General features: G+C 45.3%; 2 protein-coding genes across 2 annotated transcripts; one reads left to right on the top strand and one right to left on the bottom strand.

Moving 5' to 3' along the window:
• On the bottom strand, window positions 1-20,841 carry LOC133460168 (F-box only protein 40-like). The gene is made up of 12 exons (XM_061740731.1): window positions 20,291-20,841; window positions 19,740-19,845; window positions 19,402-19,497; window positions 18,826-18,962; window positions 17,938-18,000; window positions 17,059-17,110; window positions 14,661-15,782; window positions 5,356-5,642; window positions 3,815-3,946; window positions 2,935-2,968; window positions 2,635-2,886; window positions 1-290 (listed from the first exon to the last, which is right to left on the bottom strand). Exons 1-12 carry the CDS (start codon window positions 20,839-20,841, stop codon window positions 75-77), a joined length of 3,048 nt encoding a protein of 1,015 aa, XP_061596715.1. The 3' UTR covers window positions 1-74.
• On the top strand, window positions 17,617-27,941 carry LOC133460257 (F-box only protein 40-like). The gene is made up of 9 exons (XM_061740849.1): window positions 17,617-17,759; window positions 21,513-21,535; window positions 22,552-23,140; window positions 23,272-23,696; window positions 25,294-25,473; window positions 25,566-25,807; window positions 26,005-26,136; window positions 27,202-27,490; window positions 27,591-27,941. Exons 2-9 carry the CDS (start codon window positions 21,533-21,535, stop codon window positions 27,801-27,803), a joined length of 2,073 nt encoding a protein of 690 aa, XP_061596833.1. The 5' UTR covers window positions 17,617-17,759; window positions 21,513-21,532; the 3' UTR covers window positions 27,804-27,941.
• Window positions 27,942-27,973: the final 32 nt, after the last annotated feature.

The raw sequence follows: 27,973 nt of genomic DNA on the forward strand, positions 1-27,973 counted from the left end.
GGAACTTGGAACGAGGGAGGATAAAAGATGGCAAGAGCCATGACAGTCCAGATCTCTCTGATTTGTGCTAAAAGCTACATCATGATGCTGTTCTGGTGGAACTGGGACACCAGCGTGGCCCCCTTGCAGCTCTTGTTAGCTAGGACCTCTCGGATGCGCGGGAGCTGAATCTTCTCCGTCTGGGCCACCACCTCATTGTACGGACAGAACTTCAGATGCTCGGAGATGGGCGGCTGGTCTCTGAAGGACCAGGCGTCTACAGGAGAGAACAAGGTGCTGAAGCTCCAGACCTGCAGACACAGAGAGGAACAGCACCGTGAGAAGTGAACGGGGCTCTTTTCCACTGGTGACGAGCAGTGTTGGGACTAACGCGTCATTTAGTAACGCGTTACAGTAACGCCGTTAGTTTTGGCGGTAACTAATACTCTAACGCATTACTTTTTAAATTCAGTAACGCAATTACCGTTACCAAACGGTGCGTTACTCCGTTATTTCTGGCTACAGTGAAGCTTTTTTTCCCCACACGCGGAGACCAGAGGAAACGTAGTGTGTGTTTATTCAAAAACATGACGGTCATGAGCCAAGAGAAGGAGAGTTTCACAACGTGGAGATATTGTCATTACAGTAATCCCTGGTTTTTCGCAGTTCCAATGTGTTCCAAAAAGAACCTGTGATAAGTGAAATTCTTTTTACAATTATTATAGAAGGCTTCAAATTGCAGAGATCAGCACCGCCTCGCACGTATTTCACTGCTCTTCTGAGCCGCTACATCCCGACTCTGTAGCGTCTTTTTCTCTAAAGCCGCGGTGCAGGTGTGTTTTTTCGAGAGAATAAAATAGTTATGGGTCGTTGTTGTCGCTCTTTTTTCTTCTAGGCAAAAAGATTCTTATAAACCGACCATGGATTATATCTGAGACTGTAATGAACGATTCAACAAAGGGTCCCGCTCTTGAGCTGCTGCTGAAGCTCATTGGCCGTTCTCAGCTTGTTGCTAAGCAACCAACGTTATTGACACAGGAAGTGAAGAAGCGGGGAGACTGTTTAGAATGCAGAACACGATGCACAATGCAAATCTATACAGTACCTGCTCAAATGAAGGCTAGAGGGGCGTTAAATGGGAGCATTTAAAATAATGTTTTTATTTAAAGCAGTACAACGTAACTTTCAGCTTTTGTTGAGTTTGGCGGCTTCTTTGGACAAAAGCGGTAGTGCTTACATTTCCCATGAGCACCAGCGCGTACTGCTGGAAAGATCCTGTCCTGTCGTGTGCATTTGTTTTGAGAGAAGACGGGACGCTTTTCTGTTTCACCAAGTGAACAGACGGAACGCAAAAAAAAGATGTTAAACTGCTGGAAAGGAACTGGAATTTACCGGGATACCTTAAACAAGGAAGCCAGGGAGCAGTATATGGAGAAAATAATGATTATTAACAGTTTGGGTTCATATGAAATCTCTATCAAAGAGTTGAGCTCCTCGTCGGAGCTGCACTCTTTAGTAAGGACTTACTGCCTCAGTTCTGCACAACCCACGTCTTACTACCTTGTTTAGGAGTGTTTGGCAGCTGCTTTGTTAAATGTTTGACTCGCCATGTGTTTCAATAAATTTGTATAATAGTACAACATACAGTACATGTTTTGTATCCCTCTTACTTCTCTTTTCTTTTTTTTTTTACTGCTATATTATGCTGAAGAGGCTCCGAGGCGTGAGCAATATTTTTGTTTTCCTCGTGAGATTATTTTTTTCCTCTGCAGCTACAAACAGAGTTAATATCGTTTCCTCAACAAACTAGTTTTATCTGAAGATTGGGGTTAATGGCACCGCAGAGAGCTGGCCAGCAACTGCGTTTAGCTGGAGAAGTGGGGAATAAAACCTGATCCGACCCCGGTCTGTTTGTTTGTTTGTTTGTGGTTTAATAAACCCGTGTTTTGATCGCACCCCGGTCTGTGTGCGTGTTTGTGATCATGTGTGGAAAGTTATGTTTGGTCGTTACAGCTGCGATCCAACCGAGACTCTTTTACTCTGTTATATCAGATACTTGGCCTCCGTGGTTCTTCCTCCGAGCAGTAAACCGGTGAAAAGTTAAACCATTAGGATCTTTTCCCCACGTCTGTTGTGTGGAGCTGCTGCAGCCACAACGCAGCAACGGGTTACCAGCTTCTGCGGAGCTTTGCGCTACACGCCCCGCCCATTTTCATCTCAACTGCGAATCGGGAAGGAGGTGGAAGTGACGTATGCCGTTAAGCAGTCAAAGCCGTAAAGATTTGTAGTTTTTTAGTGTGGCAGGGTTCCTACCATGCACCTCAAAGTACCATAGTGCCAGTGAAGGCAATACAGACCCCCCCAGACCATGACAGAGGTTCATTAAACCTGTTGGAAGTTGATGTACCATCACAATGACTCTGGAAATAAATTAGATTAAGGTGGAAAAGTTACATAGTGCTGCTTTAAAGTAACTAAAAAGTTACTTTTCATAGTACGCATTACTTTTTGGTCTAAGTAACTGAGTTACTAACTGAGTTACTTTTTAATGAAGTAACTAGTAACGGTAACTAGTTACTAATTTTCAGTAACTAGCACAACACTGGTGACGAGTCCATGTGGTCTCTCCCTGATCCATCCGGGCTCTCAGCTTACACTCTGCTTCACCCTCCACCGGGCTCCTCCGTGTGAGGAGACCTTCTCCCAGCCGAGCGTCACCATCCCCCGGTCCTGCAGCTGAGAGGAGCACACCTGCCTCATGAGGTGGGACACCAGAGCCAGCTGGGACAGGGACAGGCTGTCCAGGAAACCGGCCATGTGGCACAGAACCTCGTAGGGCAGCGAGCTCAGAGAGTCTTCCTCCTCCCGGCCTTCACCTCCTCTCCCACTCGGAGCGGCGGAGGAGTTGTCTGTGCTCCTGGATGTCTCAGAGACACCGCCCATAAAGGACTGGATGGTGGGATGAAGGCTAAAGCAACCCAGCTCCTCACTGAAATGGTGAAAGGGGATGTCATTAAGCTTTCTCGGAGTGTTACGATCAGTACTCGAGTTGTAAAAAAGAATCAGGGGGGATGGTGGATTTTATCATATAGGGACAGATAATTTGTGCTGATTACAAATGATATAATATATTACAAATAATAGCACTGACCAAAACACCTGCAGAAATACTGCAGGAATGACATAGCAGCAGTTAAATGCAGCCTTCTGTAAGCTTTAAATATCCACTGGGCTTACATCAAATACATCAAAACACAACAATAAAAAACAGTTTCCTGAACTTATCAATATGACTCTGTCCTTCACAGGATAAGTAAAATGGATCACTGCAAAAACTTAAAATCTTAACAAGAATATTTGTCTTATTTCTAGTTAAAAAGTCTCATTTTAGTAAAAAAAATCTCATTGCACTTAAAACAAGACTCATCACTGGAAAAAACAACAATTTTCACCTGTTTCAAGTAGATTTTCACTTAAAATAAGTAGAAAAATCTGCATGTGGAACAAGATTTTTTTTAATAAGAAGATAAATCCTGTCCCACTGGCAGATTTTTCTACTTATTTCAAGTGAAAATTTACTTGAAACAGGTGAAAATTGTCAAATAAGTTATTATTCTGGTGATGACTCTAAATGTTGAAATAGCAGTAAAACCACATTCATTGATGAAATGACATAAGGGATGGAAAGGGGGGATGGCAGTTTTACAGGGGGGATGATTTGGACCGTTTTTATTTCAGGGGGGGATGCCATCCCCCCTCATCCCCCCTCATCCCCCCTCAACTCGAGCACTGGTTACGATGCAAGTTTTACAGAAATATTTGAGTTTCATCTCACTTGTAGGTGACGGAGGCTTCATGTGTGGAGGGCTGAAACCTTCTCTGGCTGTAGGTGCATCCCAGGTAGGCCAGTGGGCATCTCTGCTCAAACCAGCCGTTCACACCCATCTGGATGTCGCAGTGGACGTTCCTGGATTTTGCAGATTGTTCGTTATTAGCAACGGATCATTTTCTTTTTTTTTTCTTTTTTTTTACTTTACTTGATGCAAAACAGCTGCACCTCTCACTTTTTAAAAAATTTTATATTTGTTATTACAGAGCTATCATTATCATGTCTTCCTCAGTACTGCTGCACCTTTCACTTTTTTAATTGTATATATGTTACACATTGTTTATTTACTGTACATTTGTTATTTACTGTTGCTACTTTTAAATCTGGGTACAGTGAGCGAAATAACCCGGAGTCAAATTCCTTGTCGGGCAATTGTTCAAACTTGGCCAATAAAGCTGATTCTGATTCTGATTCTGATACAAGTGCGGAAAACAGAAACGCATACAGGTACAGGACAAGAGGGGACACTAGAAAACCAACTGACAAACAAAACAGTACAAAACAACAAAGTAAATGTTTTTGCTCAGATTTCTTCTATGTGGCCGTGTATGTGTGTGTGTGTGTGTGTGTGTGTGTGTGTGTGTGTGTGTGTGTGTGTGTGTGTGTGTGTGTGTGTGTGTGTGTGTGTGTGTGTGTGTGTGTGTGCGTGTATGTGTGTGTGTGTGTGTATGTGTGTGTGTGTGTGTGTGTGTGTGTGTGTGTGTATGTGTGTGTGAGTGCGTTTATGTATGTATGCAAGCACGTGTGTGGTGTGTATGAGTATGATGGTTTTCTAGAATGATGGTTATTTTAGGAGAAAGACAGCAGACAAAAAAATAAAGCTAAATAAATAAATAGGATAAATAAAAAAAAATAAAGCTAAATAAATAAATAAGATAAATTAAAAAAAACTAAATAAATAAATATGATAAATAAAAAATAAATAAATCTAAATAAATAAGATAAATAAAGAAATAAATAAAGCTAAATAAATAAATAGGATTAAAATAAATAAATAAATAAATAGGATAAGTTAAAAAGAATTAAGCTAAATAAATAAATAAGATAAATAAAGATAGTTCTTTATTGTCATTATAACGTATGTACAACGAAATTAAAATAAAATTTAAATAATAAAGCAAAATAAATAAATAGGATAAATTAAAAGAATTAAGCTAAATAAATAGGATAAATAAAATAAATTAAGCTAAATAGATAAATAGGATAAATAAAATAAATAAATAAGTAAAAAAAGGGTTTAAAAGGGGGAGTCATTAATGCAGGAAGAAATGCAACGGATCATTTTCAAGTCATTGTAATCCCGGTCAGACTGTGTTTGATGCATTAGGATGAACCCCAAGGGGCCTTGAACCCCTACAGATTAGAACAGATTAGGATTTAGGGCTAAAGAAACATCTTGTGTGAAGGTCATGGCAGATCTTGTGTGTGATTATCATCGCTAACTGCTTCTCTAGTGTGCTTTTCTCCTGCTTTTTAACTAAACTCACTTGTAATGTGTGCCATAGTCTCTGCGCTGGAAGTCGTGTCCACAGAGGAAGGTGAAGGTGGAGTTGGCCTTGTGGTGCCTGCTGGTGACGCTCTCCACCTGCAGCTGCAGGTGCAGCTCCAGCTGCTTCCCGGCCGTCAGGTGGAGCAGCGACATGTTTCTCTGGAACGGAGCGGACGGGAAGCTGTAGGTCTGCGTGCCTTCGTCCGTCAGCAGGCAGTCGGAGTTGGCGCTCTCAGCGATGAGGTGGCCCCTCTGCTCCTTCTCCAGGGAACACAGCAGCGAGGCCTGCGGGCGAGTCCAGCACACGCAGGTTCAACGGGGTCAACGGGGTCAACGGGTCTGAGGACCGCAGCACGGCAGTGACAGAACACATCCATACATCACCAACAGAACAAAGTTGGACTTTCAGTCTTTTTCCAGGCCCAACAGATTCACATTTGTAAAAATCTAGGGCCGTTAACTTTAAAAATGGCTTAAAATAGCATCATTTTTTGGGAAACATGAGGATTTACAAAAAAGTAGTATCGGGAGCATTGAGGGGATGTGAGGCCGAGAATCCAGGAGCGGTATGACTGGTAAAGTAGGTGTGACGAAGGCCCGTCACTGAGGACAGGCAGCACATGGAATACTCAGTAACACACACTGCCCCTCATATTCATTATTTCCCTCTGTCATTGTGGTGAGCATCGCAATAAAACAACAATTGAACATTTACAACATCACTTGCAGTCATATATATATACATACATATACAGGACTGTCTCAGAAAATTTGAATATTGTGATTTTTCTGTAATGCAATTACAAAAACAAAAATGTCATACATTCTGGATTCATTACAAATCAACTGAAATATTGCAAGCCTTTTATTATTTAATATTGCTGATCATGGCTTACAGATTAAGAAAACTCAAATATCCTATCTCAAAACATTTAATTTAATTTAAAATTAATTAATTTAAAACGTTTAAGATTAAGATTCCCAGAATATTCTAATTTTTATTAATTATTATTATTATTAACACACAGTAAAGCTGTATTTTTGGGATCACTTCCACTTTTATCAGAACTGTAAAATACAGACTGCTGCTGAACTGACAGCTGGACTGGACACAGAAATAATGTTGAACTAAACCTGCACAGTAAGGTCTGTGACGCAAATAAAGTTCCATGTTCAGGTTTAACCATAGACTGTAAAAAAACATATAATTGGGCTCTATACACACTCTGATGGGTCACCCCATGGCCTAAGGCCCGCTCACGGGCCGTGGGGCCCACGTGGGTCACTCGTAATTTGGATCAATCAGCAGCCACGTAACGTGCGTATAGAGCAGGGGTCGGCAACCCGCGGCTCTAGAGCCGCATTCGGCTCTTTAGCGCCGCCCTAGTGGCTCCCTGGAGCTTTTTCAAAAATGTTTCACCTTTTTTTCTTCTTTTTTTTCTCTTTTCTTCTTTTTTTTTCCTCTTTTTTTCTTCTTTTTTTCTTCTTCTTCTTTTGTTTTTTTTCTTCTTATTTTTTTTCCTTTTTTCCCTTTTTTTCTCTTTTTTCTCTTTTTTTTCTCTTTTTTCGCTTTTTTATCTTTTTTTTTTCTTCTTTGTGGGAGCCAAAGTGTTATTTAGGTGCTTCTACTTGATTTTTGTTGGTTTATTAGTTCATGTTAAAATAAATAAATATTGAATTTCATTGAATAAATAGATCATTAAAATAGGTAAAATGTTATTAAAATGTTAACTTAAGAGAGGTTAAGAAAGCTTGTTTTTGTAACTGCTTTGAGAGTTACTTTCATGTTACTGTCGCTTTAAGAGCAAAGCAGAAGGGGCAGATGCAGTTGAGGTTTTGTTAGGATAGTGCCAAACAGTTTTCTTACCGTAGCGCTTTTTCTTTTGGAAAACTGTGGAATAGGATAACTCCTGTAACTAGATGCCGTGGAAATTAAGGAATAAATCTACTTTTGATTCATCTTTTTACATCGGAGTCCTGTGGATGTTTTTTCCATGCTGTGAAAGCACACGAGTCAAGTCTACTCTGGTTCAAAGCTTCAACTCCCACATTGTAAGAAAACTTGCTCAACATTGGATGAATGGAAGAATAAAAAGGACTGCATGCCACAAGGAAAGAGGAATCACCAACAACAGGATAAATGGTCGTGAGTAGAGCCAAAGGAAAAGTCAAGAAAAGTGCTGAGTAACCTGCTAGTTAGCCAATTAGCTGCAACAACATTGCTAACGGAGCAGCATGCTACTTTGATAGCTTCAATCTTCAGACTGCAGATAATACACTCTAGCTGTTGTGTAGTTTGTGGACAAGCTATGGAGCACAAAGATAATGATTCAGACTCACTTGTGGATGTTAGAGCAAAGACATTCTCTGTGAAGGCAATGGAGGAAAAGCTGCAACGTGCTGTTGGCACACGCAAGGCCAAGCTGGCTAAGCTAACAGGTAAAATGAACCAGATTCGTCATGCTATGGATGAAAAGGGTGACAGCAGCTTAGCAGTGGTTCAGACCAAAATGGTGGAGTTTAACAGACTCTTTGGAGAGTTTTGTGACTTGAATATCAGTGTTAAAGAGACATTACACCAACTTTCTGTGGAAGACATGAAAGAGGACCAAGCTAACTGGTTCGAACCTAAGGCTGACAGCTTTAAGGAATTTGCAGAGAAATCTGAGGCTTGGATAATGGAAGCTCAGCTACGTGTTGAAGAAGCTAAAAGATACAATGAAGCAGTTCAGCCATCTGACAGCATATCCAGTGCACCTTTACCAAGATTAAAGGCAAGTTCTGCGCATTCTTCACGCACATCATCATCAGCTTCATCTACTCGGCTAAAAGCAGAATTGGAGGGAGCTACATTGCTAGCACAGGCTTCCGCTTTGAAAGGGAAACAGAGTTTGGAGGAGCAGGAAGCCAAGCTAAAAATAGAAAAGGAGGAATTAAAGATTCAAACTGCTTTAGCAGCATCTGATGCTAAAATCAAGATCTTGGATGAGTTTGAAGCTCTGCGTGTGACATCCAGAGCATCAAGTCGTGATGGAATGAACTCTTACCTTGGTTCAAAACACTCATCACACAAAGACAAACAAGGAGTACAAGGAAACAAAATTCAACCTTATGTCCAACCACCAGTCGGTGCAGTCACTCAACCACAAGCACAGGTGCCAGAAACTTTGCATGGTTTTGCTGAAATGTTAACAAAGCAACAGAGACTAGCTTCACTGCCCCCACAAAGTATTCCTGTGTTCAAAGGAGACCCCTTGGAATATCTGCTGTTTAAAAGAGCGTTTGAACATGGAGTCGAGAATAAGACAGAGAGCAGCAAAGACCGTCGCTATTACATGGAGCAGTATACCGCTGGACAACCTAGGGAGCTAGTAAGGAGCTGTTTCCATATGGAACCTGATCGTGGCTACTGTGAAGCTAAGGGACTCTTGGAAGAACATTTTGGAAACGCTTACAAGATTTCAGTGGCATATATTAACAAGGCTCTGAAGTGGCCTCCCATAAAGTCAGATGATAGAGAGGCTCTTCAGTCGTTCGGCCTCTATCTCACAGCATGTTGTAATGCGATGTCTGATGTAGAGTACATGGAAGAGCTCGATAATTCAGTAAACTTGCGTGCTATCATTGCCAAGCTCCCCTATAAATTGAGGGAGAGATGGAGAAGCATGGTCTGTAGAATTCAGGACTACAATTGTCGCAGAGCAAAGTTCAAAGACTTGGTGGAGTTCATTAACAAGCAAGCAAAAGAAGCATTGCATCCACTGTTTGGAGACATAAAAGACTCGAAGAGTTCAGCTAAAGGTCAAATGAGTGAGAGGTTGCATCGGCCAAGTGACAACAGGAGAGGTTTCGTCACAGCAGCAACTATCACAAGCAATGAAGCAAGGAGGCCCGCAGACCAGCCACAGAGTAAAGCTAATGACAGCAAAGCGCACGCATTTGCCAAACCCTGTCTTTTCTGTCATGGCGCAGAACATTCAATGGAACAATGCAAGAAAATGAAAAATTCTCTGCATAAGGACAAGATTGACTTTTTACGAGCCAAAGGTTTGTGCTTCAGCTGTCTTAAGAGGGGTCACATGAGTAGCTCGTGTACTGGGAAAATTACTTGCCAAGTTTGCACGCAGTCACACCCTACAGTATTGCACATGAAGGCCAAAAACGGCATTTCAAACAAAGACATAAGCACAGAACATGAGTCACGCAAAGACAAGGAAAGGCCGCTAGATTCAGTTGTAAGTGGGTTTGTGGGTACCAGCACTACAACTAACGGAGAAACGAGTACTGAGAACGTGGAGAGTATACTAGCTATAGTTCCAGTTCAAGTAAAGACCAAGAAGGGCCAAAAGGTGACAACGACATATGCCTTTCTCGACCCTGGCAGTACTGCGTGTTTCTGCACTGAAAATCTATTAAAGGAGCTTAACCTCACAGGCAGAAAGACACACATCTTACTGAAGACCATGGGAGAAGAAAGGATTGTGAGCAGCGATGTGGTGTATGGCTTGGAAGTAAGCAGCTTGGACTGTAATGATTTTCTGGAGCTCCCTGAGGCATATTCTCAAAAAACCATTCCTGCAACAAAAGGTAATATCCCTTTACAAGAAGATGTTAACAAATGGCCACACCTACAGGAGGTGTCACTTCCAAAAATAGAAGCAGATATAGGGCTGCTTATTGGGACTAATGCACCAAAGGCTATTGAGCCCTGGCAAATTATTGCCAGTGTAGAGGACGGTCCATACGCTGTAAGAACACGCCTTGGTTGGAGCATTAATGGACCACTGCGAGAGTTCACTGGCCATAATACAACATCTGGATTGATGCAGGTTCAAGCAAACCGAATAGCAGTTACCCGATTGGAGGAACTCTGGAATCAACAGTTTCAGTGTGACTTCCCTGAGTGCAACCAGAGTGAAAAGCTGGAGATGTGTAGGGAGGATCGTCAGTTTTTTAACATGGTCACACAGTCAGCCAAACTTGTGGATGGACATTATAGCATTGCTCTGCCATTGAGAGACAAAGAACTAAAAATGCCGAACAACCGAAAGGTAGCTGAGCAACGTGCTCTGAACTTAAGGCGGAAGTTTGTGAAGAACCCAGCGTTCCACTCAGAGTACTCAGCATTCATGGACAGCATTATCAAAGGGGATATGCTGTGAAGGTACCCGACAAGGACATCAGCCGGGACGATGGTCGCGTATGGTACTTGCCACATCATGGGGTGTATCACCCGAGGAAAAAGATGCTTAGAGTGGTGCTGCAGGGACCAAATCTCACCAGCACTCTCCTTGGTGTGATAACCAGATTTAGACAAGAGGAAGTCGCAGTCATGGCCGATGTGGAAGCGATGTTCCATCAAGTAAAGATGCCTGATGAGGACTCTGATCTTCTCCGGTTCCTCTGGTGGACATCAGGTGACATAACTCAGGAGCCAGTGGAGTACAAGACGGCGGTGCACTTGTTCGGTGCAGCTTCGTCTCCAAGTTGTGCCAACTTCGCCCTTCGAAAATGTGCTGAAGACAGCAGAACGCTATCAAATGCACAGGCAGTTTACACAGTGCTCCACAACTTCTACGTGGACGACTGTCTCAAATCAGTCCACTCTGAAGAGGAGGCAGTATCGTTGTATCACACCCTACGAGCTGTGTGTGAAAAAGGTGGATTCAGGCTCGTCAAGTGGATCAGCAATAGCAGGGCCGTGCTGTCTGCTATACCAGAAGAACATAGAGCAACTGAGGTTAAAGACCTTGACCTGGATCGGGATATGCTTCCTATTGAGAGAGCTCTAGGAGTTCATTGGTGTATCGAGTCTGACAGCTTCAGGTTCAAGATCATCTTGCCAGACAAAGCAGCCACCAGGAGAAATATTCTCTCCCTCATGAGCTCAGTTTACGATCCATTGGGTATCTTGGCGCCTGTTGTGCTCTCAGCAAAGATAATTCTACAAGAGCTCTGCAGATTAAAGATAGGCTGGGACGTACTGATACCTGAAGAGCTAGCTCATGAGTGGTCCACTTGGAAGGCTGAAATACAACTGCTAGTGAACGTCAGCATTCCTAGGTGTTTCAAGCCCGCAGGTTTTGGTTAAGCAGTGTTTAATCAGCTGCATCATTTCGCTGACACCAGCGAAGAAGGTTACGGAACGGTGAGCTACTTGCTACAGAGGAATAGCAGCAACAAAGCACATTGTGCATTCATCATCGGGAAAGCTAGAGTGGCTCCACTCAAGCCCATGACCATCCCTAGCATGGAGCTCACTGCAGCTACTATGGCTGCACGCATGGACCAAATGTTAAGATCGGAACTTCACCTCCAACTTCAAGAATCTGTATTTTGGACAGATAGCACCACGGTGCAGAAGTACATTAGGAACAGAACAAGCAGATTCCGCACATTCGTTGCTAATCGTGTGGAAACCATCTTGAAGATGTCTAGTCCTCATCAGTGGCGGTATGTCAACACCTCACTGAACCCTGCAGATTATGCATCGAGGGGTCAAAGGGCAGATAAATTCATCCAAAGCCATGCTTGGTTACAGGGGCCGGAATTTCTCACCAAAGACACAGAAGATTGGCCCGAGAACCCAGACCTCCCTGTAAACGTAACTATGGAAGACCCTGAGGTGAGGAACACTGTGGTCTGTGCTACTGCAGCCGAGGAACAAAGAGATGCAATGCTGGACTTAATGCAGTACTTCTCTTCATGGCTGAGCTTGAGTAGAAAGAGGAAGGAGTTGAACACAACTCTTACTCCAACTGAAGTTGACATAGACATGAGTAACTTCAAGGCAAGTGTTTCCAGAGCAAGTGCTGCTAAGCTCACAGTGGAGAACCTTAATGAAGCAGAGCGTGCGGTCATCCGCTACTGCCAGGGAAAGACTTTCAAAGATGAAATCAAGGCACTCTTAAAGGGTGAATGTGTAAAGAAAGGCAGTAGTCTTTTCAAGCTTGATCCAGTTCTTCAAGAAGGCCTTGTCAGAGTAGGAGGAAGACTCAGCAGAGCTGCTATGCCTGAGGAAGCAAGGCAACCAGTGATTTTGCATAAAGACCTTCACATCGCAAAGCTGATCCTCAGAGATATCCATGAGAACCTTGGACACAGCGGTCGCAATCATGTGCTCTCAAAGTTGAGATCTAAATATTGGATCCCTGGAGCAAACTCAGCTATAAGGAGAATCTTATCCAAGTGTCAGGTCTGTCGGCGCTCTCATGGAGCTACAGGTCAACAACAGATGGCTAACCTACCTCGAGACAGAGTCCTGCCAGATGAGCCACCGTTCACCAACACTGGAGTGGACTACTTCGGTCCATTCGAGGTAAAACGCGGAAGGAGTTTGGTGAAAAGATATGGTGTGATCTTTACATGCCTGACAACTCGTGCAATACACTTGGAGTTAGCATCTTCTCTGGATACGGATTCCTTCATAGCTGCTCTTCGTCGATTCATCGCTAGAAGAGGCCAGGTGAAGATTCTCCGTTCAGACAACGGAACAAATTTCGTTGGAGCCGAACGTGAGCTAAAGAGAGCCATCCAGGAGTGGAATAGCTCAAAGATTCAAAACACTCTACACCAGAGAGGCATCCAGTGGATATTCAATCCTCCCACTGGCTCCCATCACGGAGGGGTATGGGAGAGGATGATCAAGTCTGTAAGGAAGATCCTGAACGTCACCATGAGACTACAGAAACTTGATGAGGAGAGCCTGTATACCCTGCTATGTGAGGCAGAGGCCATCATCAATAGCCGGCCTATAACTAAGGCATCCGATGATCCTAACGATCTAGAGGAACTTACTCCTAATCATCTTTTGCTCCTCAAGACAAAGCCATCTCTCCCACCAGCCCTATGTGACAAGCAGGATCTCTATTCCCGAAGGAGATGGAAACAGGTCCAGTACATGGCGGACATGTTCTGGAAACGGTGGACAAGAGAATATCTACCGCTGCTACAAAAACGTCACAAGTGGTCCTGCCCATCTCGCAACTTTGTCATAGGAGACATTGTGTTGGTCGTTGACGACACTGCACCACGCAACTCCTGGGTGATGGGGAAAGTGATCCAGGTCATCCCTGATAAGTATGGACTGATACGGCAGGTCCGTATAAGGACTAAGACCAGTACACTGGATAGGCCGATTACAAAGCTTTGTCTTCTCGAGGAGGCTGAGTGAAGAAAATCCTCAAGTTATGGAAAGAAAGACTACTTAGGTTAAAACACTTTAATTTATGGCTCCTCGTTTTATATATTGTGGTAATTGTCTCCAGTTAAGAGTACAATTCGGGGCCGGTATGTGGGACCCAAAATGTTATTTAGGTGCTTCTACTTGATTTTTGTTGGTTTATTAGTTAATGTTAAAATAAATAAATATTTAATTTCATTGAATGAATAGATCATTAAAATAGGTAAAATGTTATTAAAATGTTAACTTAAGAGAGGTTAAGAAAGCTTGTTTTTGTAACTGCTTTGAGAGTTACTTTCATGTTACTGTCGCTTTAAGAGCAAAGCAGAAGGGGCAGATGCAGTTGAGGTTTTGTTAGGATAGAGCCAAACAGTTTTCTTACCGTAGTGCTTTTTCTTTTGGAAAACTGTGGAATAGGATAACTCCTGTAACTAGATGCCGTGGAAATTAAGGAATAAATCTACTTTTGATTCATCTTTTTACATCAGAGTCCTGTGGATGTTTTTTCCATGCTGTGAAAGCACACGAGTCAAGTCTACTCTGGTTCAAAGCTTCAACTCCCACATTCTTTTTTTGTTTTTTTTCTTCTTTTTTTCCTTTTTTTCTCTTTTTTCTTCCTTTCCTTTTTAATCTCGACATTTCAACTTTTTTTTCGACATTTCGACTTTTCTCGACATTTCGACATTCTTTTCAACATTTTAACTTTTTTCTCGAGATTGTACTTCAACATTAATCTTGACATTTCAACTTTTTTCTCGACATTTTGACTTTTTTCTTGACATTTCGACTTTTTTCTCGACATTTCGACTTTTTTCTCGAGATTTTACTTTTCACCTTTCGCCATTTGCCTTCATTCTAAGGCTTATATACAAGGCTTATATACATTTTTGCGGCTCCAGACATATTTGTTTTTTGGGGTTTTTGGTCCAATATGGCTCTTTCAACATTTTGGGTTGCCGACCCCTGGTATAGAGTGATAAGTGATTGACAGGAAACCTGACAAGTTACAAAACAATATGACTTTTTCAGCTCATCATGACCCCAAAATGATAGGCCCCTGAACTTGGCGGGCCCCTGGGCTTCAGCCCAGGTAAGCCCGTGCACTTGAGCGTGTGTCTCACCTGAACTTCCTCCCAGACGGGCATGTCCTGCAGCGCCACCCCCAGGTCGCTGGTGTCCACAGCCACACTCTCTCTCTTGTAGAAATTCGGGTTGCGGATGCGTCCCTGCCTGGCAGCAAAGCTGGTCGGGACTTTAAAGCTGCGAACGGTAATGATCTTCATTGGCTCCACGTGTCCATAAAAAAACGTCTTCACTGGTTTCTGTGGAAGACGGGAGGAGGACGATGTGGAGGGAGCTGCATCTGCACAGGTATCTGCCTCATCTTCTTCCATCAGACTGTCCAGGCCTTTCTCCCCGGCTTTGGCCGAGCCTTTGCCTGCTCCGGCTTCCCTGCAGCCCCCCATCTCCATGCTGAACATGCGCTCCCAGGCACTGTAGTTTTCCAACAGACTATCATCCACACCTGCCCTGGCAATAGCCTCCCTCTCCTCCTGCGTTAGCTCTAACTGAACCTGAGCGTCATCTTCATCTTCATCTTCATCTACGTCCTCTTTATGCTCAGGAATCATGTTGTGAAACATGTTGACAGGCTGCCAGATGTAGTCTCCTTTTGCAGCTTCCCTCTCGGCTGCCTCCTTCTTCTTCTTTTCCCTTCTCTTCTCCTCCTCCTTTCTCTCTTCCTCCTCCTCCTCCTCCTCCACACTCTGGACCAGCTCTGGGAACAGCTTCTTCATCTTGATGGAGTGGAACAGACGGTCCTGGTCCTTCAGGGCCATGGCCAGGTCCAGGCATCCGTTCCGGTCTCGCTCCACGAGCAGGTTCTCGTGCAGCTCTGTGTTGGGGTGAGAGTGGGCATCGTTGGCTGGCCAGCGGTTCCACTCCATGGAGCAGCAGACCACGCTGGCCGGACACGCCTGCAGGTGAGCGGCCCTGGCGGAGCGGGGCAGATGCAGCGGACACCCGTACCCGGCGTTGAGGCAGGGCACCCTCACGTTGGGGCAGAGCAGCAGGTGGTCCTCCTCTTTGCACAGGTGGAACACAGCACCGCAGTGCAGACGGCACTGGGTGATGGCGCAGCACACGGAGGGCTCCACCCGAGCCCTGCAGCGCCGGCTGTAGCAGGAATCACAGTGGACATGCCCTGGACGCTGGCGCACCCTGGGCGCTCGAGAACGGTGGCTCTGACAAAGCATGAAGGCTCAAGTTATTGTTTCTTTATTTGCAGTAAACCACATATCTGGGTTTATCATCCATCAAACCTACAGACTCCAATTAATGACATACCGTATTTTCTGGACCATAAGCCGCTACTTTTTTCATAGGTTTTCAACCGTGCAGCTTATACAAAGGTGCAGCCATTCTGTGGATTTTTCTTCCACTGCTCGGGGCGCTCTAACCGGAATTAGAATCAAAACTAAGACAAAATAAATGCAAAGAAGAATACGCTACTTCTTCTTCAGGAGATAGAAGTAAGTAGAAGCAGATTTCAAACAGATAAATAGATAAATAAATACCGGTTATTTTTTCTTGGTACTGTCCCGTTTTAATCAGCAAAGTTGCTGCCGTGTTAAAAGACACTGTTAGGAAAGGATCTATTTAGGTACAAACATGTACATAATTTACAGTTCAAAATCCTTATGTACATGTAGTAAATATCTAATCTAACAATATAAATATCTGCGGCTTGCATATCTTTTTTTTAAATAGAGCGGATGTGGCTTATATACAGGTGCGGCTTATAGTCCAGAAAATACGGTACTTCTAATACCAAGGGTTAATCAAAACTGTCGCAAAACATGTCAAGCATGTCAGGCTCGGTTGAGAAATGTGTGCATAAAAATGCAAAACACATGAACAGTATTCAAGACGTCTGTGTGGCACACTAAGATACATGTAGAGTGATTCATTCATCCTCCAAACGAACGTCTTTTTCAGGATCACAGAGGCTGAATCTCATCTCAGCTTTCATCACACAGCGGGCAGCGTGCAACCTGGACAGGTTGCCAGGCAATCGCAGGAGGTCACGGAGACAAACAAATATGCACACGCAGCACTAGAGTCAGAAACACGACCAGGCCAGGGTTCATGTGTCGGGGATCTGGGAGAAAGCTGGAGATGCTAGAGGCACATGAGCACAGGGAGAACATGCAAACTCCATGCAGAAACCACCCGTAACCTTAGCTGCGAGCTAACAGGGCTAACCATAGAGGCAAAGGTCAAGGATTTGTGAAAGTATTTGATTTTACAGTTGGATAATAAAGCAGTACCATCCTTCAGTTCTTGTCCTGTCAGGCTTCTCAAACTGAAGCTGCTGATTAGTCCTGCAAAGAGAGAGGAAACTATGACTCTGCAAGTCTTTAGGTCTCAGCTTGTAATACACACACACACACACACACACACACCCAGGAGGGCAAACACAGAGTCACAGTACTGAGTCAAGTAAAGCCTTTAGCCTACCAACTTATCACCTGAAGAGAAGAACAGAATTCTCCCTGCACGCTGTCTTGATCTTTTAAAGATCGAGTGTTTGTGTGTGTGTGTGTGTGTTTGTGTGTCTGTTGGATGCATATGTGTCTGTGTGTGTGTTATAAATAGAGCTGAGCGCTGACACAGAAATGCTTCACACGTGGTCAGTAACATGGTTTGGGTTACATCAGGGAGCTGTCTCTGATGCATCATGTGCTGCTGTGGGACGTTAAAGTCAACCCCTCCACCTGCAAATCTGCCCAAGGATTAATTCACATCTAAACACTGTCCTCTAGTGGAGATTGGATTACATTTCTGCAGCACTTGTGTGTTTTCCTGTGTGTTTTCCAAATATATATTCTGAATAAGGTTTTTCTATGTATCGAGCATGCATCTTGAATAAAGTGTAGCATTGATGAACCTGCAGGTTGCTGGCGGGGGGGGGGGGGGGGGGGGCGGGGGGGGGGGGGGGGGGGGGGGGGTTCTCCTCCTGAAACTGCTTGGTATTACTTGGCTAATTTTAACCTGCCAGCTGAAAGGGCAAGCGCAAGGACCGAGAGCAACGTTACAGAATCAAGGAGACAAAGCAAAACATCTGACTTGGTAAAACCTTTTAGATTCCACTGGGAGTTTGCTGAAATCCTTTTGTTTTGATTGGTCTAAAGTGACTGAAAAGACGACAGTGTCACAAGGTAGGTAATTGGAGTAATTAAATATAGTAATTCAAACTTTTGATGGCTTTTAATGTAAGATTTACAGGATTGAACAATGTAACCCACATAGTTATATTGTGTTCATTATGTCTCCAGATAGATATCCTAAAGTTTATTTTTTCCAGACAAAGTTCCGACTTCTTACCTTCAATCTAACAGTTTAGGTGGTTCTCCCGCCTTGTCACACTCTGAGAGGTCAGGAGGTAACAGATTTAGAAACCTAAGAGAAAAAGAGTGTGAGAGTGTCACACTCTGAGGAAGGCGGGAGAACCGTTGAAACTGTTAGATTGAAGGTAAGAAGTCGGAACTTTGTCTGGGAAAAAATAAACTTTAGCATAATGTAACCCACAGTTAGAAACTGGTCCTGTCTATTGGTCCTGTGTACTGGGTCTTTGTACTGGGTCTGTAAAAGCACAAAAAAATAGCTGAGCCTGAGCTGCATGGAGAACCAAATCCTCCTGCATCAGTAGCTGTTTTTTCTTTCTTTTTCTGCTATTGCTTTATCGTCACAACACCTGAGAGGTCAGGAGGTGACAGATTAAGAAACCTAACAGAAAAAGAGGGAGACTCTATTTGATGTAACTATAGATACTGTCAGGCACACGAGGAATGGACACAAATGCAGACACAAAGGGAAAACGATTCAAAAGATTTATTGTAAAAATCAGAGCAGGCAAGGATCAGGCAAAAATCCGACGAGGGGCAGGCAAAGGTCAAAGTCCAAAAAAGCTGTCAAGCGAAGGCAGAGGTACCGGCAAGGGCTTAGGCAAAAACGTGGTCTGGGGGCAGAAAAAGATCAAGAGGTCAAAAACTTGGCTTGAAAGACGGCTGAAGGCTTGGAGAACACAAGACAATCTGGCATGGATTGAAGAGTGACTGAGGCATAAATGCTGTGGGCCTGATTGCAGGTGTTGTCAGGTAGCAGGTAGGGGCAGACACACCCACTCAACCTCAGATCGTGACAGGACCCCCTCTCCGACGGCCATCCAAGGCCCCAGGATTGTCACGGTGAAAGTCCTGAATGAGGGAACGAGCCAGGATGAACCTGGAAGGGACCCAACACCGCTCCTCAGGCCCATAGCCCTCCCAGTCGACCAGGTACTGGAGGCCCCTGCCCCTGCGGCGGACCTTCAGCAACTTCTGGACAGCAAACACCTCACCACCAATGGGCGGGACAAAGGGCTGAGAACAACAGGTTTGATTTGGGAGACATGAAAGGCAGGGTGAACACGTTGCATTGGTCGAGGCAGTGAGAGTCGTACAGATGAAGATTGACGACCTTAGAAAAAGGGAAGGGTCCAATAAACCTGGGCGCCAGCTTCCGGGACAGGACCCTCAGAGGTAGATTCCTGGTGGAAAGCAGGACCTTCTGTCCAACACTGTAGAGGGGGGCTGCCGAGCAACGTTTGTCAGCCTGTCTCTTGAAATAAGCCACAGACCTTAACATGCAAGCTCTGGCCTGCATCCAGGTTTGCCGACATCGCCTAATAAAGGCCTGGGCTGAGGGAACTGCCACTTCCTCTTTTTGTGCAGGAAACAGTGGAGGCTGGTAACCCAGGCAGCACTGAAAAGGGGAAAGACCAGTAGCAGTAGTGGGAAGGGAGTTATGTGCATACTCCACCCAGTGAAGCATCTTATTCCACAATGCTGAGTTGGAGGTCATGCACCGGAGAACCACCTCCAGGTCCTGGTTGGCGCGCTCCGTCTGGCCGTTGGTCTGTGGATGAAAACCAGATGACAGGCTGGCAGTGGCACCGATGAGTTTGCAGAATGCCCTCCAAAATTGAGAAGAGAACTGTGGGCCTCTGTCCGAAACAATATCCTGGGGTAAACCATGAAGCCTGAAAACATGGGTGATCAGTAGCTCTGCTGTCTCCTTGGCTGTGGGTAATTTAGTCAAAGGAATGAAATGAACTGCCTTAGAGAATCTGTCAACAACAGTAAGTATACAGGTGTTACCTTCGGACACCTCCAGACCAGTGACAAAATCGATGGCAATGTGGGACCAAGATCGATGTGGAACAGGAAGGGGTCTGAGAAGGCCAGCTGGGGGTCGGTTACTGTGCTTGTTCCGGGAGCATGTATCACAGGCTGCCACAAACTGCTCCACATCTGTCCTCATAGATGGCCACCAGAAGCGTTGTTTAATGAAGGCCAGAGTCCGCTTCGTACCCGGGTGTCACGCCAACTTAGAATCATGTCCCTAGGTCAGTACCGCAGGGCGAACAGCTGTGGGGACAAACAAGCAGCCAGTAGGCCCATTACCTGGGTCTGGTTCCTGATGCTGGGCCCTCCGAACCTGAGACTCGATGTCAAAATTCGCAGCTCCGACTATCAGCTCGGGAGACAAAATGGGCTTAGGAGCTACAGACTCCTTCTCTGGCGAATAAATCCTGGACAAGGCATCTGGCTTAGTATTCTTAGAACCAGGGCGATATGAGAGGGTAAAATTGAAACGTGAAAAGAACAAAGACCATCTAGCTTGGTGGGAATTGAGGCGTTTAGCTGACCTGATGTACTCAAGATTCTTGTGATCCGTCCAAACGAGGAAGGGCAAAACTGCACCCTCGAGGTTGTGCCGCCACTCTTCAAGGGCCAGCCTCACAGCCAACAGTTTGCGGCCCCCTATGGTGTCGTTGCGCTCTGTAGGAGACAGGCGATGAGAGTAATAGGCACAGGGGTCCAGTTTTTTGTCTTTGGGGGACCTCTGGGACAGCACTGCACCGACTCCGGTCTCTGAGGCATCAACTTCCACTATGAACTGCAGAGAGGGATCAGGGACAGTTAAAACAGGTGCAGTAGTGAAACAGTTCTCGAGCTTAGAAAAAGCATCCTCCTGCTGGGCATTCCAGTGAAAGGGCACCTTGGGAGATGTCAGAGCTGTGAGTGGGGCAGCAACAGTACTAAAGTTGCGTACAAACTTGCGGTCAAAATTGGCGAAACCTAAAAAGCCTTGGAGGTCACGCCTCCTGGTTGGGGTGGGCCAATCAGTGACTGCCTTAACTTTGCAGGGATCCACATGAACTTGGCCTGCACTTACAATGTGTCCCAAAAATGACATTTTGCTTTGGTGGAACTCGCATTTCTCTGCCTTCACAAAGAGACGGTTCTCCAGGAGTCGTTGGAGGACCTGCCTGACATGATGTCTGTGTTGTTCGAGGGAGGAAGAGAAAATCAAAATGTCATCTAGAAAACAAAACGATTGACCATGTTGACCAAGGCCTGAAAAACAGCAGGGGCATTAGTCAAACCAAAAGGCAAAACAAGATATTCATAATGCCCTGTGGGAGTGTTGAAGGCTGTTTTCCATTCATCTCCCTCCTTTATCCTCACCAGGTGGTAGGCATTACGCAGTAAGATCCTGATGTTCCATCTTAAGGCCAATTTTACATTTATTTATTAGTTTAAGACAACATTCCAGCAAAATAAGGTTTGTGTCTACTCGGGAAGTTAAGACGTTGAACATTGAAAAATGCTGGAAAACATTATGACAACGTCAGGATTTAGTTCCTTGAAGAGCGCTCAATCTGTCTGTATTTTTCCCCGTGCATTCTTCTTCTCTCTGTGATCAGTATGAAACAGTAATCTGAAATGTGATTAGTGGAGGTGGATTACGCCTGCACATACACTGCTTTGCTCTCAGGAGTCACAAAACAATAATTTCTGATTTGTGGGATTCACCCTGTAGAGATGTGACTTAAACACAGACTGTTTTCTCTGTTTCCCCTGCAGGGCCGCGACACCAGCCAGATATGGTAATCCAGACTTTTACAGAGAACACCGCTTAGTAATGTGTTGTAATATGGCTTTCTTGGTTTTTCATCATAGCTGGCTGAACAGTGGTTTTTGAATTTTAACCATAACACAGGATCAATAAACCAAGAGATTGTGAGCAAAACTCACAAACTTTGATCATGCAAAGAGAATATACATATGATTTAAATGTAAACCTAAATTTGGTTTGTAATCATGACCACCTTCTGCCTTAGTGATGGCATGAATACAGTATATCCAGTACTGGAGTTGAGGGGGGATGAGGGGGGATGGCATCCCCTCCTGAAATAAAAACGGTCAAAATCATCCCCCCTGTAAAACTGCCATCCCCCCTTTCCATCCCTTATGTCATTTCATCAATAAATGTGGTTTTACTGCTATTTCAACATTTAGAGTCATCACCAGAAAAATAACTTATTTGACAATTTTCACCTGTTTCAAGTAAATTTTCACTTGAAATAAGTAGAAAAATCTTCCAGTAGGACAATATTTATCTTCTCATTACAAGCAAAAAAATCTTGTTCCACTGGCAGATTTTTCTACTTATTTCAAGTGAAAATCTACTTGAAACAGGTGAAAATTGTAGTTTTTTCCAGTGATGAGTCTTGTTTTAAGTGTAATGAGATTTTTTTACTAAAATGAGACATTTTAACTAGAAATAAGACAAATATTCTTGTTAAGATTTTGAGTTTTTGCAGTGATCCATTTTACTTATCATGTGAAGGACAGAGTCATATTGATAAGTTCAGAAAACTGTTTTTTATTGTTGTGTTTTGATGTATTTGATGTAAGCCCAGTGGATATTTAAAGCTTTCAGAAGGCTGCATTTAACTGCTGCTATGTCATTCCTGCAGTATTTCTGCAGGTGTTTTGGTCAGTGCTATTATTTGTAATATATTATATTATTTGTACATTTACATTCACAAAGGAAAAGGAATCAGTTGTTAGAATATAAATACATTAGAGTTAATCCATTTCTAATTGTCCTTCCTCTCAGAGCCACCGTTCTCGAGCGTCCAGGGACAGGGTGCGCCAGCATGTCCACTGTGATTCCTGCTACAGCCGGCGCTGCAGGGCTCGGGTGGAGCCCTCTGTGTGCTGCGCCATCACCCAGTGCCGTCTGCACTGCGGTGCTGTGTTCCACCTGTGCAAAGAGGAGGACCACCTGCTGCTCTGCCCCAACGTGAGGGTGCCCTGCCTCAACGCCGGGTACGGGTGTCCGCTGCATCTGCCCCGCTCCGCCCGGGCCGCTCACCTGCAGGCGTGTCCGGCCAGCGTGGTCTGCTGCTCCATGGAGTGGCTCCGCTGGCCGACCGATGAAACGGACCCCCACGGCTTTGAAGCCCTGCAGAACAATGTGCAGCAGGACGGGGACTCCCAAGGGGAAGCCCTAGATGTTGCCATGGCCAGGGTTGACCAGTCAGACCTTTACAGTCGCCTCAAGATGAAGCCCCTCTATCCAGAGCTGGTGGAGGAGGAGGTGGAGGAGGAGGAGGTGGAGGAGGAGGAATTAAAAGACGAGAAGAAAGAGGAGATGGCAGTGGGAGAGGTTGTCAGCGACGTTCCACACAAAGATACCAGTGAAGGTTGGTCAGCGTCTCCTCTGACAAAACCGAAAATGGTGTCAGGGGTCAGATTCTTCTCAACAAAAACAATTTAATGTCATTTAAAGTTGATTCTAACTCCGATTGTGGGATCATTCTTTTCTTCATCGTAGAAGAAACCTCCCTGAAAACTGCTGGAAAAGGTGCCGCCATCAGCAAAGAGAAATACGACATTTGTGAGATGATGTTCAGCATGGAGAAGGGGGGCTGTGCAGCTGCTCAGGAAAACCTAGAGCGTCCACCGCGTGATGAGAAGGGACGGCGGCACGGTGAGACGCTTCCAGAGGAGGAGGAGAGTTCTGCGGGGGACAGCGACTGCCCTCATGACACGACCAAGATGGGACTGGCCCCGTGGCAGGAGGGGGTCATGGAGCGCCTCGGCCAGGAGCTCACCCCCCAGGAGTACAACATATACATGGTGCATCATGGACGCATGCTGATCACCTTCGGGCACATCGCGGCCTGTACGCCGAGGGAGAAAGACTTTGTCTACGGCAGCCTGGAGCCTATCCCAGTGCAGACGCTGCGATCCTTCAAGGTGACGCCCTCAAAAACCTGTATTCACTGTAAAGCTGCACGTTTCACAGAGGAAAACCAGGCCATGGCCTCTCCGGAGTCAATTAAATTCAATTAAATTCAATTAAATTCAATTCAATTCAATTCAATTCAATTCAATTCAATTCAATTCAATTCAATTCAATTCAATTCAATTTTACAGTGTCTATTACAATACAAGTTGTCTCTAGGATCTTTCCACAGATGCAGAACATGACCCCTGAGCGATTATTACATAAACTTAACGTAAACAATGGCAGGTAAAAACTCCCCTAGTGGGAGAAAAACCTTAAGCCAAACAGTGGCAGAAAAAACTCCCCTTTAGGAGGGAAGAAACCTGGACCTGGACCTGGATCATAAGGGGGGACCCTCCTGCTGAAGACCAGCTGGGCAGAGCAGAAAAATAGAAAACAGACAGAGATAATGAATAACAGAGACAGGAGAGACACAGACACAATGCCTAACTGGTGCACTGCAGAGATAACTATATAAGTAGATGTAGACAGCAGACACTGGGGTGGTCAGGGGGGGGGGGGGCTGCTGGTCAGCATGCAGCTCCTGAAGCTCTGGCCTGCAAACATGCACAGAAGAGAAAAGGGGGGCAGACCAGCACAACAAACTACAAGAACGATGAACAACAATGATGGCTATGAGATACTTATAATTAATAAAAAATGGAAGAGAAGAGAAGAAGGGTGAGGGGCACCGCGCAGTGGATCATGTCGGTGACCCCCTGCAGCATAGCTCTATAGCAGCATATCTACCACAAAGCTATGTTTGAGACTAACTATTATAGTCTTTTTCGATAGCTACAGCTATGACTACTGACTCTAACACACTAGAGGTTTACTAACACTAACTAGAGGTTTACTAACACTAACTGGAGGTTTACTAACACTAACTAGAGGTTTACTAACACTAACTAGAGGTTTACTAACACTAACTAGAGGTTTACTAACACTAACTAGAGGTTTACTAGCACTAGCTAGAGGTTTACTAACACTAACTAGAGGTTTACTATCACTAACTAGAGGTTTACTAAACACTAACTAGAGGTTTACTAACACTAACTAGAGGTTTACTAAACACAACTAGAGGTTTACTAACACTAACTAGAGGTTTACTAACACTAACTAGAGGTTTACTCACACTAACTACAGGTTTACTGAACACTCACTACAGGTTTACTGAACACTAACTAGAGGTTTACTAACACTAACTAGAGGTTTACTCACACTAACTACAGGTTAACTAACAAAGTAACTAGAGGATTACTAACACTAACTAGAGGTTTACTGAACACTCACTACAGGTTTACTGAACACTAACTAGAGGTTTACTATCACTAACTAGAGGTTTACTAACACTAACTAGAGGTTTACTATCACTAACTAGAGGTTTACTGAACACTAACTAGAGGTTTACTAACACTAACTAGATGTTTACTAACACTAACTAGAGGTTTACTAACACTAACTAGAGGTTTACTGACACTAACTAGAGGTTAACTAAAACTAACTAGAGGTTTACTGAACACTGGAGATATTACATCATCTCCACTCTGCATTTCTCCCTGTCAGGTCCCGGTCAGCTATCACTACCGGCGACGGGTCCAACTGTACGACGTGGCGTCTCGAGTACCGACCGAAAGTCGTTGTGTGGACACGTCTGACCTTGGAGTCAGCGAGGACACCTGGTTCAGAGACGAGGCAGAAACCACCTTGTTGGGCTACGCTGACATGTCAGTCATGGGTCACAAGGTATAAAGATCACAAGGAACGATGACTCGATTGGGAAACTGTTGTGAGCAGGTACACGGCACCTAATGGACGCCTTGCGACTGTCGTTGCAGATCAGCGAGTCGAAGGCAGCGGACGGACTCTACGTTGACGTGGGGACACAAACGCAGTCTTTCCGCTCGGCTCCGTTTAAAGCGAAGACGACCCTGGCGGAGGTGATGGCGGGCAGGCCGCAGAAGCTTCGTCTGCAGCTGCAGGAGCGGAGCGTGAGCAGCAGGAACCACAGAGCCAACTGTGTTTTCACCTTCGTCTGTGGTCACAGCTTCCACCGCAGGGAGTTCTCCACGCACTTCAGGTGAAGGAGCTCCAGCAGTCACGGGATCGATGCCTATCTGCCTACAGGGGTCTATATTTAGCAAGGTCGTGCAGCTGCTTATGCAGAAACGGTAGCAAGCAGATCAGTAACTTCTCTTACGTTTCTACACCGCCTCCAAAGCACTTTTATACACTGATAGTTGTGTAATTGATGCATACGTTGTCATCCCTTTCCAGGAATGCGCACAGTGACATCCAGACATGTTTGAGTGGCTGGTTTGAGCAGAGGTGCCCTCTGGCGTATCTGGGCTGCACCTACAGCCAGAAGAGGTTTCAGCCCTCCACACATACGGCAACCGTCACCTACGAGTGAGCACTTCTCCAGTTTATACATCTTTTTTTATTTTTTTTTACATTGTCTGCATATATATTAATGGTTAATACTGTAGCAAGGCTAGTGCTACGGCGGTCGACCGACAGGACAGAGGACACAGGGTTTAGTGCAGGAACTCTTTATTCTCTTCTTTCACCCAAGACACACGTGCCGTCACCTTCAGCAGCTGCTCTTTATGAAGGCAGGCAGGGTGGAGAGGCTGATTGGGCACAGGTGTGCCCAATCAGCTGAGTGGCTGCTCCTCCACCCTGCCACACACCCCCATCGCCCAACTCAGGCCGGGGACATCCGGCCTAGCCAACCCCCCCCCCCCCCGGAGCGGGAGAGGAAGCCAGGAACCGCCATCTGAACCTCCTTATAGGTCCGGCCGACCACCAAGACCAGTCGGGAGGTTGCCCTCGGGGTCGGGCCGACCACCGAGAGGGCCTCTCTCGGGACTGGGCCCAGGGTGGCCTCGGGCCAGACGGCATCCGCGGCCCTGGCCGGGGTGTGCGTCCAGGACCACCCCCTCCCTGATGCAGCACTGCTCCAGCAGCTGGTCCGCCTCCGGAAACGGCACGTCCGGAAACGGCACGTCCGGAACCGCCGCGTCCAGGACCGCCGAGGGCTGCCCCAGACGGTCCCGCACCGCTCGCCTCACGTAAGGGCATGTGAAGGAGAAGGGGTCGTCCTCCGAGGACCACCCTGGACAGATTAGTTTTATATAGCAGTTTATACATCTAAAAGCCCTCGAATGAATTCAGTCTCTTCAGACAGAAACACAGCTTCAGACAAAAGCTGATGTTGCTCTGTAACTGCCAGATGTGTAGGAGGGGGATGCACTCACCCCTGGTGATGGAGAAACATGAAACTAGCCTGGAACCTCACTTGTAGAAACTTCCCTTTCTCCCCCCCAGAAACATTCATTCATTAATAACTACAGCTGTTGCTTTTATCTCAAGACCTGGTCGAGTTAAGACGGACGACTCTGATCCTTCTAAACTTATATAAATATATAAGTCATCTTAATGTCATCTTTTTTCTCTCTTTCTTCCCAATAGTCAGCACCTGAAGTGTTTCAATCTGCGTCCGACTGTTGAACCCTCCACTGGTGGGAGGAAGAGTGGAGGTGGAGCTGAGGGGGAGGAGGACTCTCTGAGCTCGCTGCCCTACGAGGTGCTGTGCCACGTGGCGGGTTTCCTGGACAGCCTGTCCCTGTCCCAGCTGGCTCTGGTGTCCCGCCTCATGAGGCAGGTGTGCTCCTCTCAGCTGCAGGACCGAGGGATGGTGACGCTCCGCTGGGAGAGGACGGCCTGCACCCGTGGGGGCGCCAGGTGGACCGCCAAGCCGGTGAGATTTGTAGTCTGCACTAAATCATCTCATCCTTCGTGAACTGCGACCCACGTTTTTCTTCGTCCCACTTGGTGGTTCTAACCCGGTTTCTCTCCAGGTGTGGGAGTTCAGCCGTCTGTTCTCGGCAGTGGATTCATGGCACATGGCAGATGTTCCTCCTATTTCTGCTCATCTAAAAGTCTGCCCTTACTACCAGACGTTTGCACGCGACGAGCCGGTTCCCCTGGTCAGGATGAATGAGCAACACAGCGGTGGCCAGAGAGACCCCAGCCTTGTCAACCACTTTAAAGAAAAGACATTGAAACAATAAAAACACACCCAAACCCCTTTGAAACCCTTTAGTGACCACATTGAATCAAATGTATACAGCAACAATGAACAACGCAATTAGAGGGTGTCACAAAGTGGAACATATAACACTTTTTAAGGGATTTAGAGGGAGGAACATCTGGTCTAGGTCAGATCCTTGTTAGTTATCAC

The sequence above is a fragment of the Cololabis saira genome, chromosome 14, assembly GCF_033807715.1.
Source record: "Cololabis saira isolate AMF1-May2022 chromosome 14, fColSai1.1, whole genome shotgun sequence".
NCBI lineage: Eukaryota > Metazoa > Chordata > Actinopteri > Beloniformes > Belonidae > Cololabis > Cololabis saira.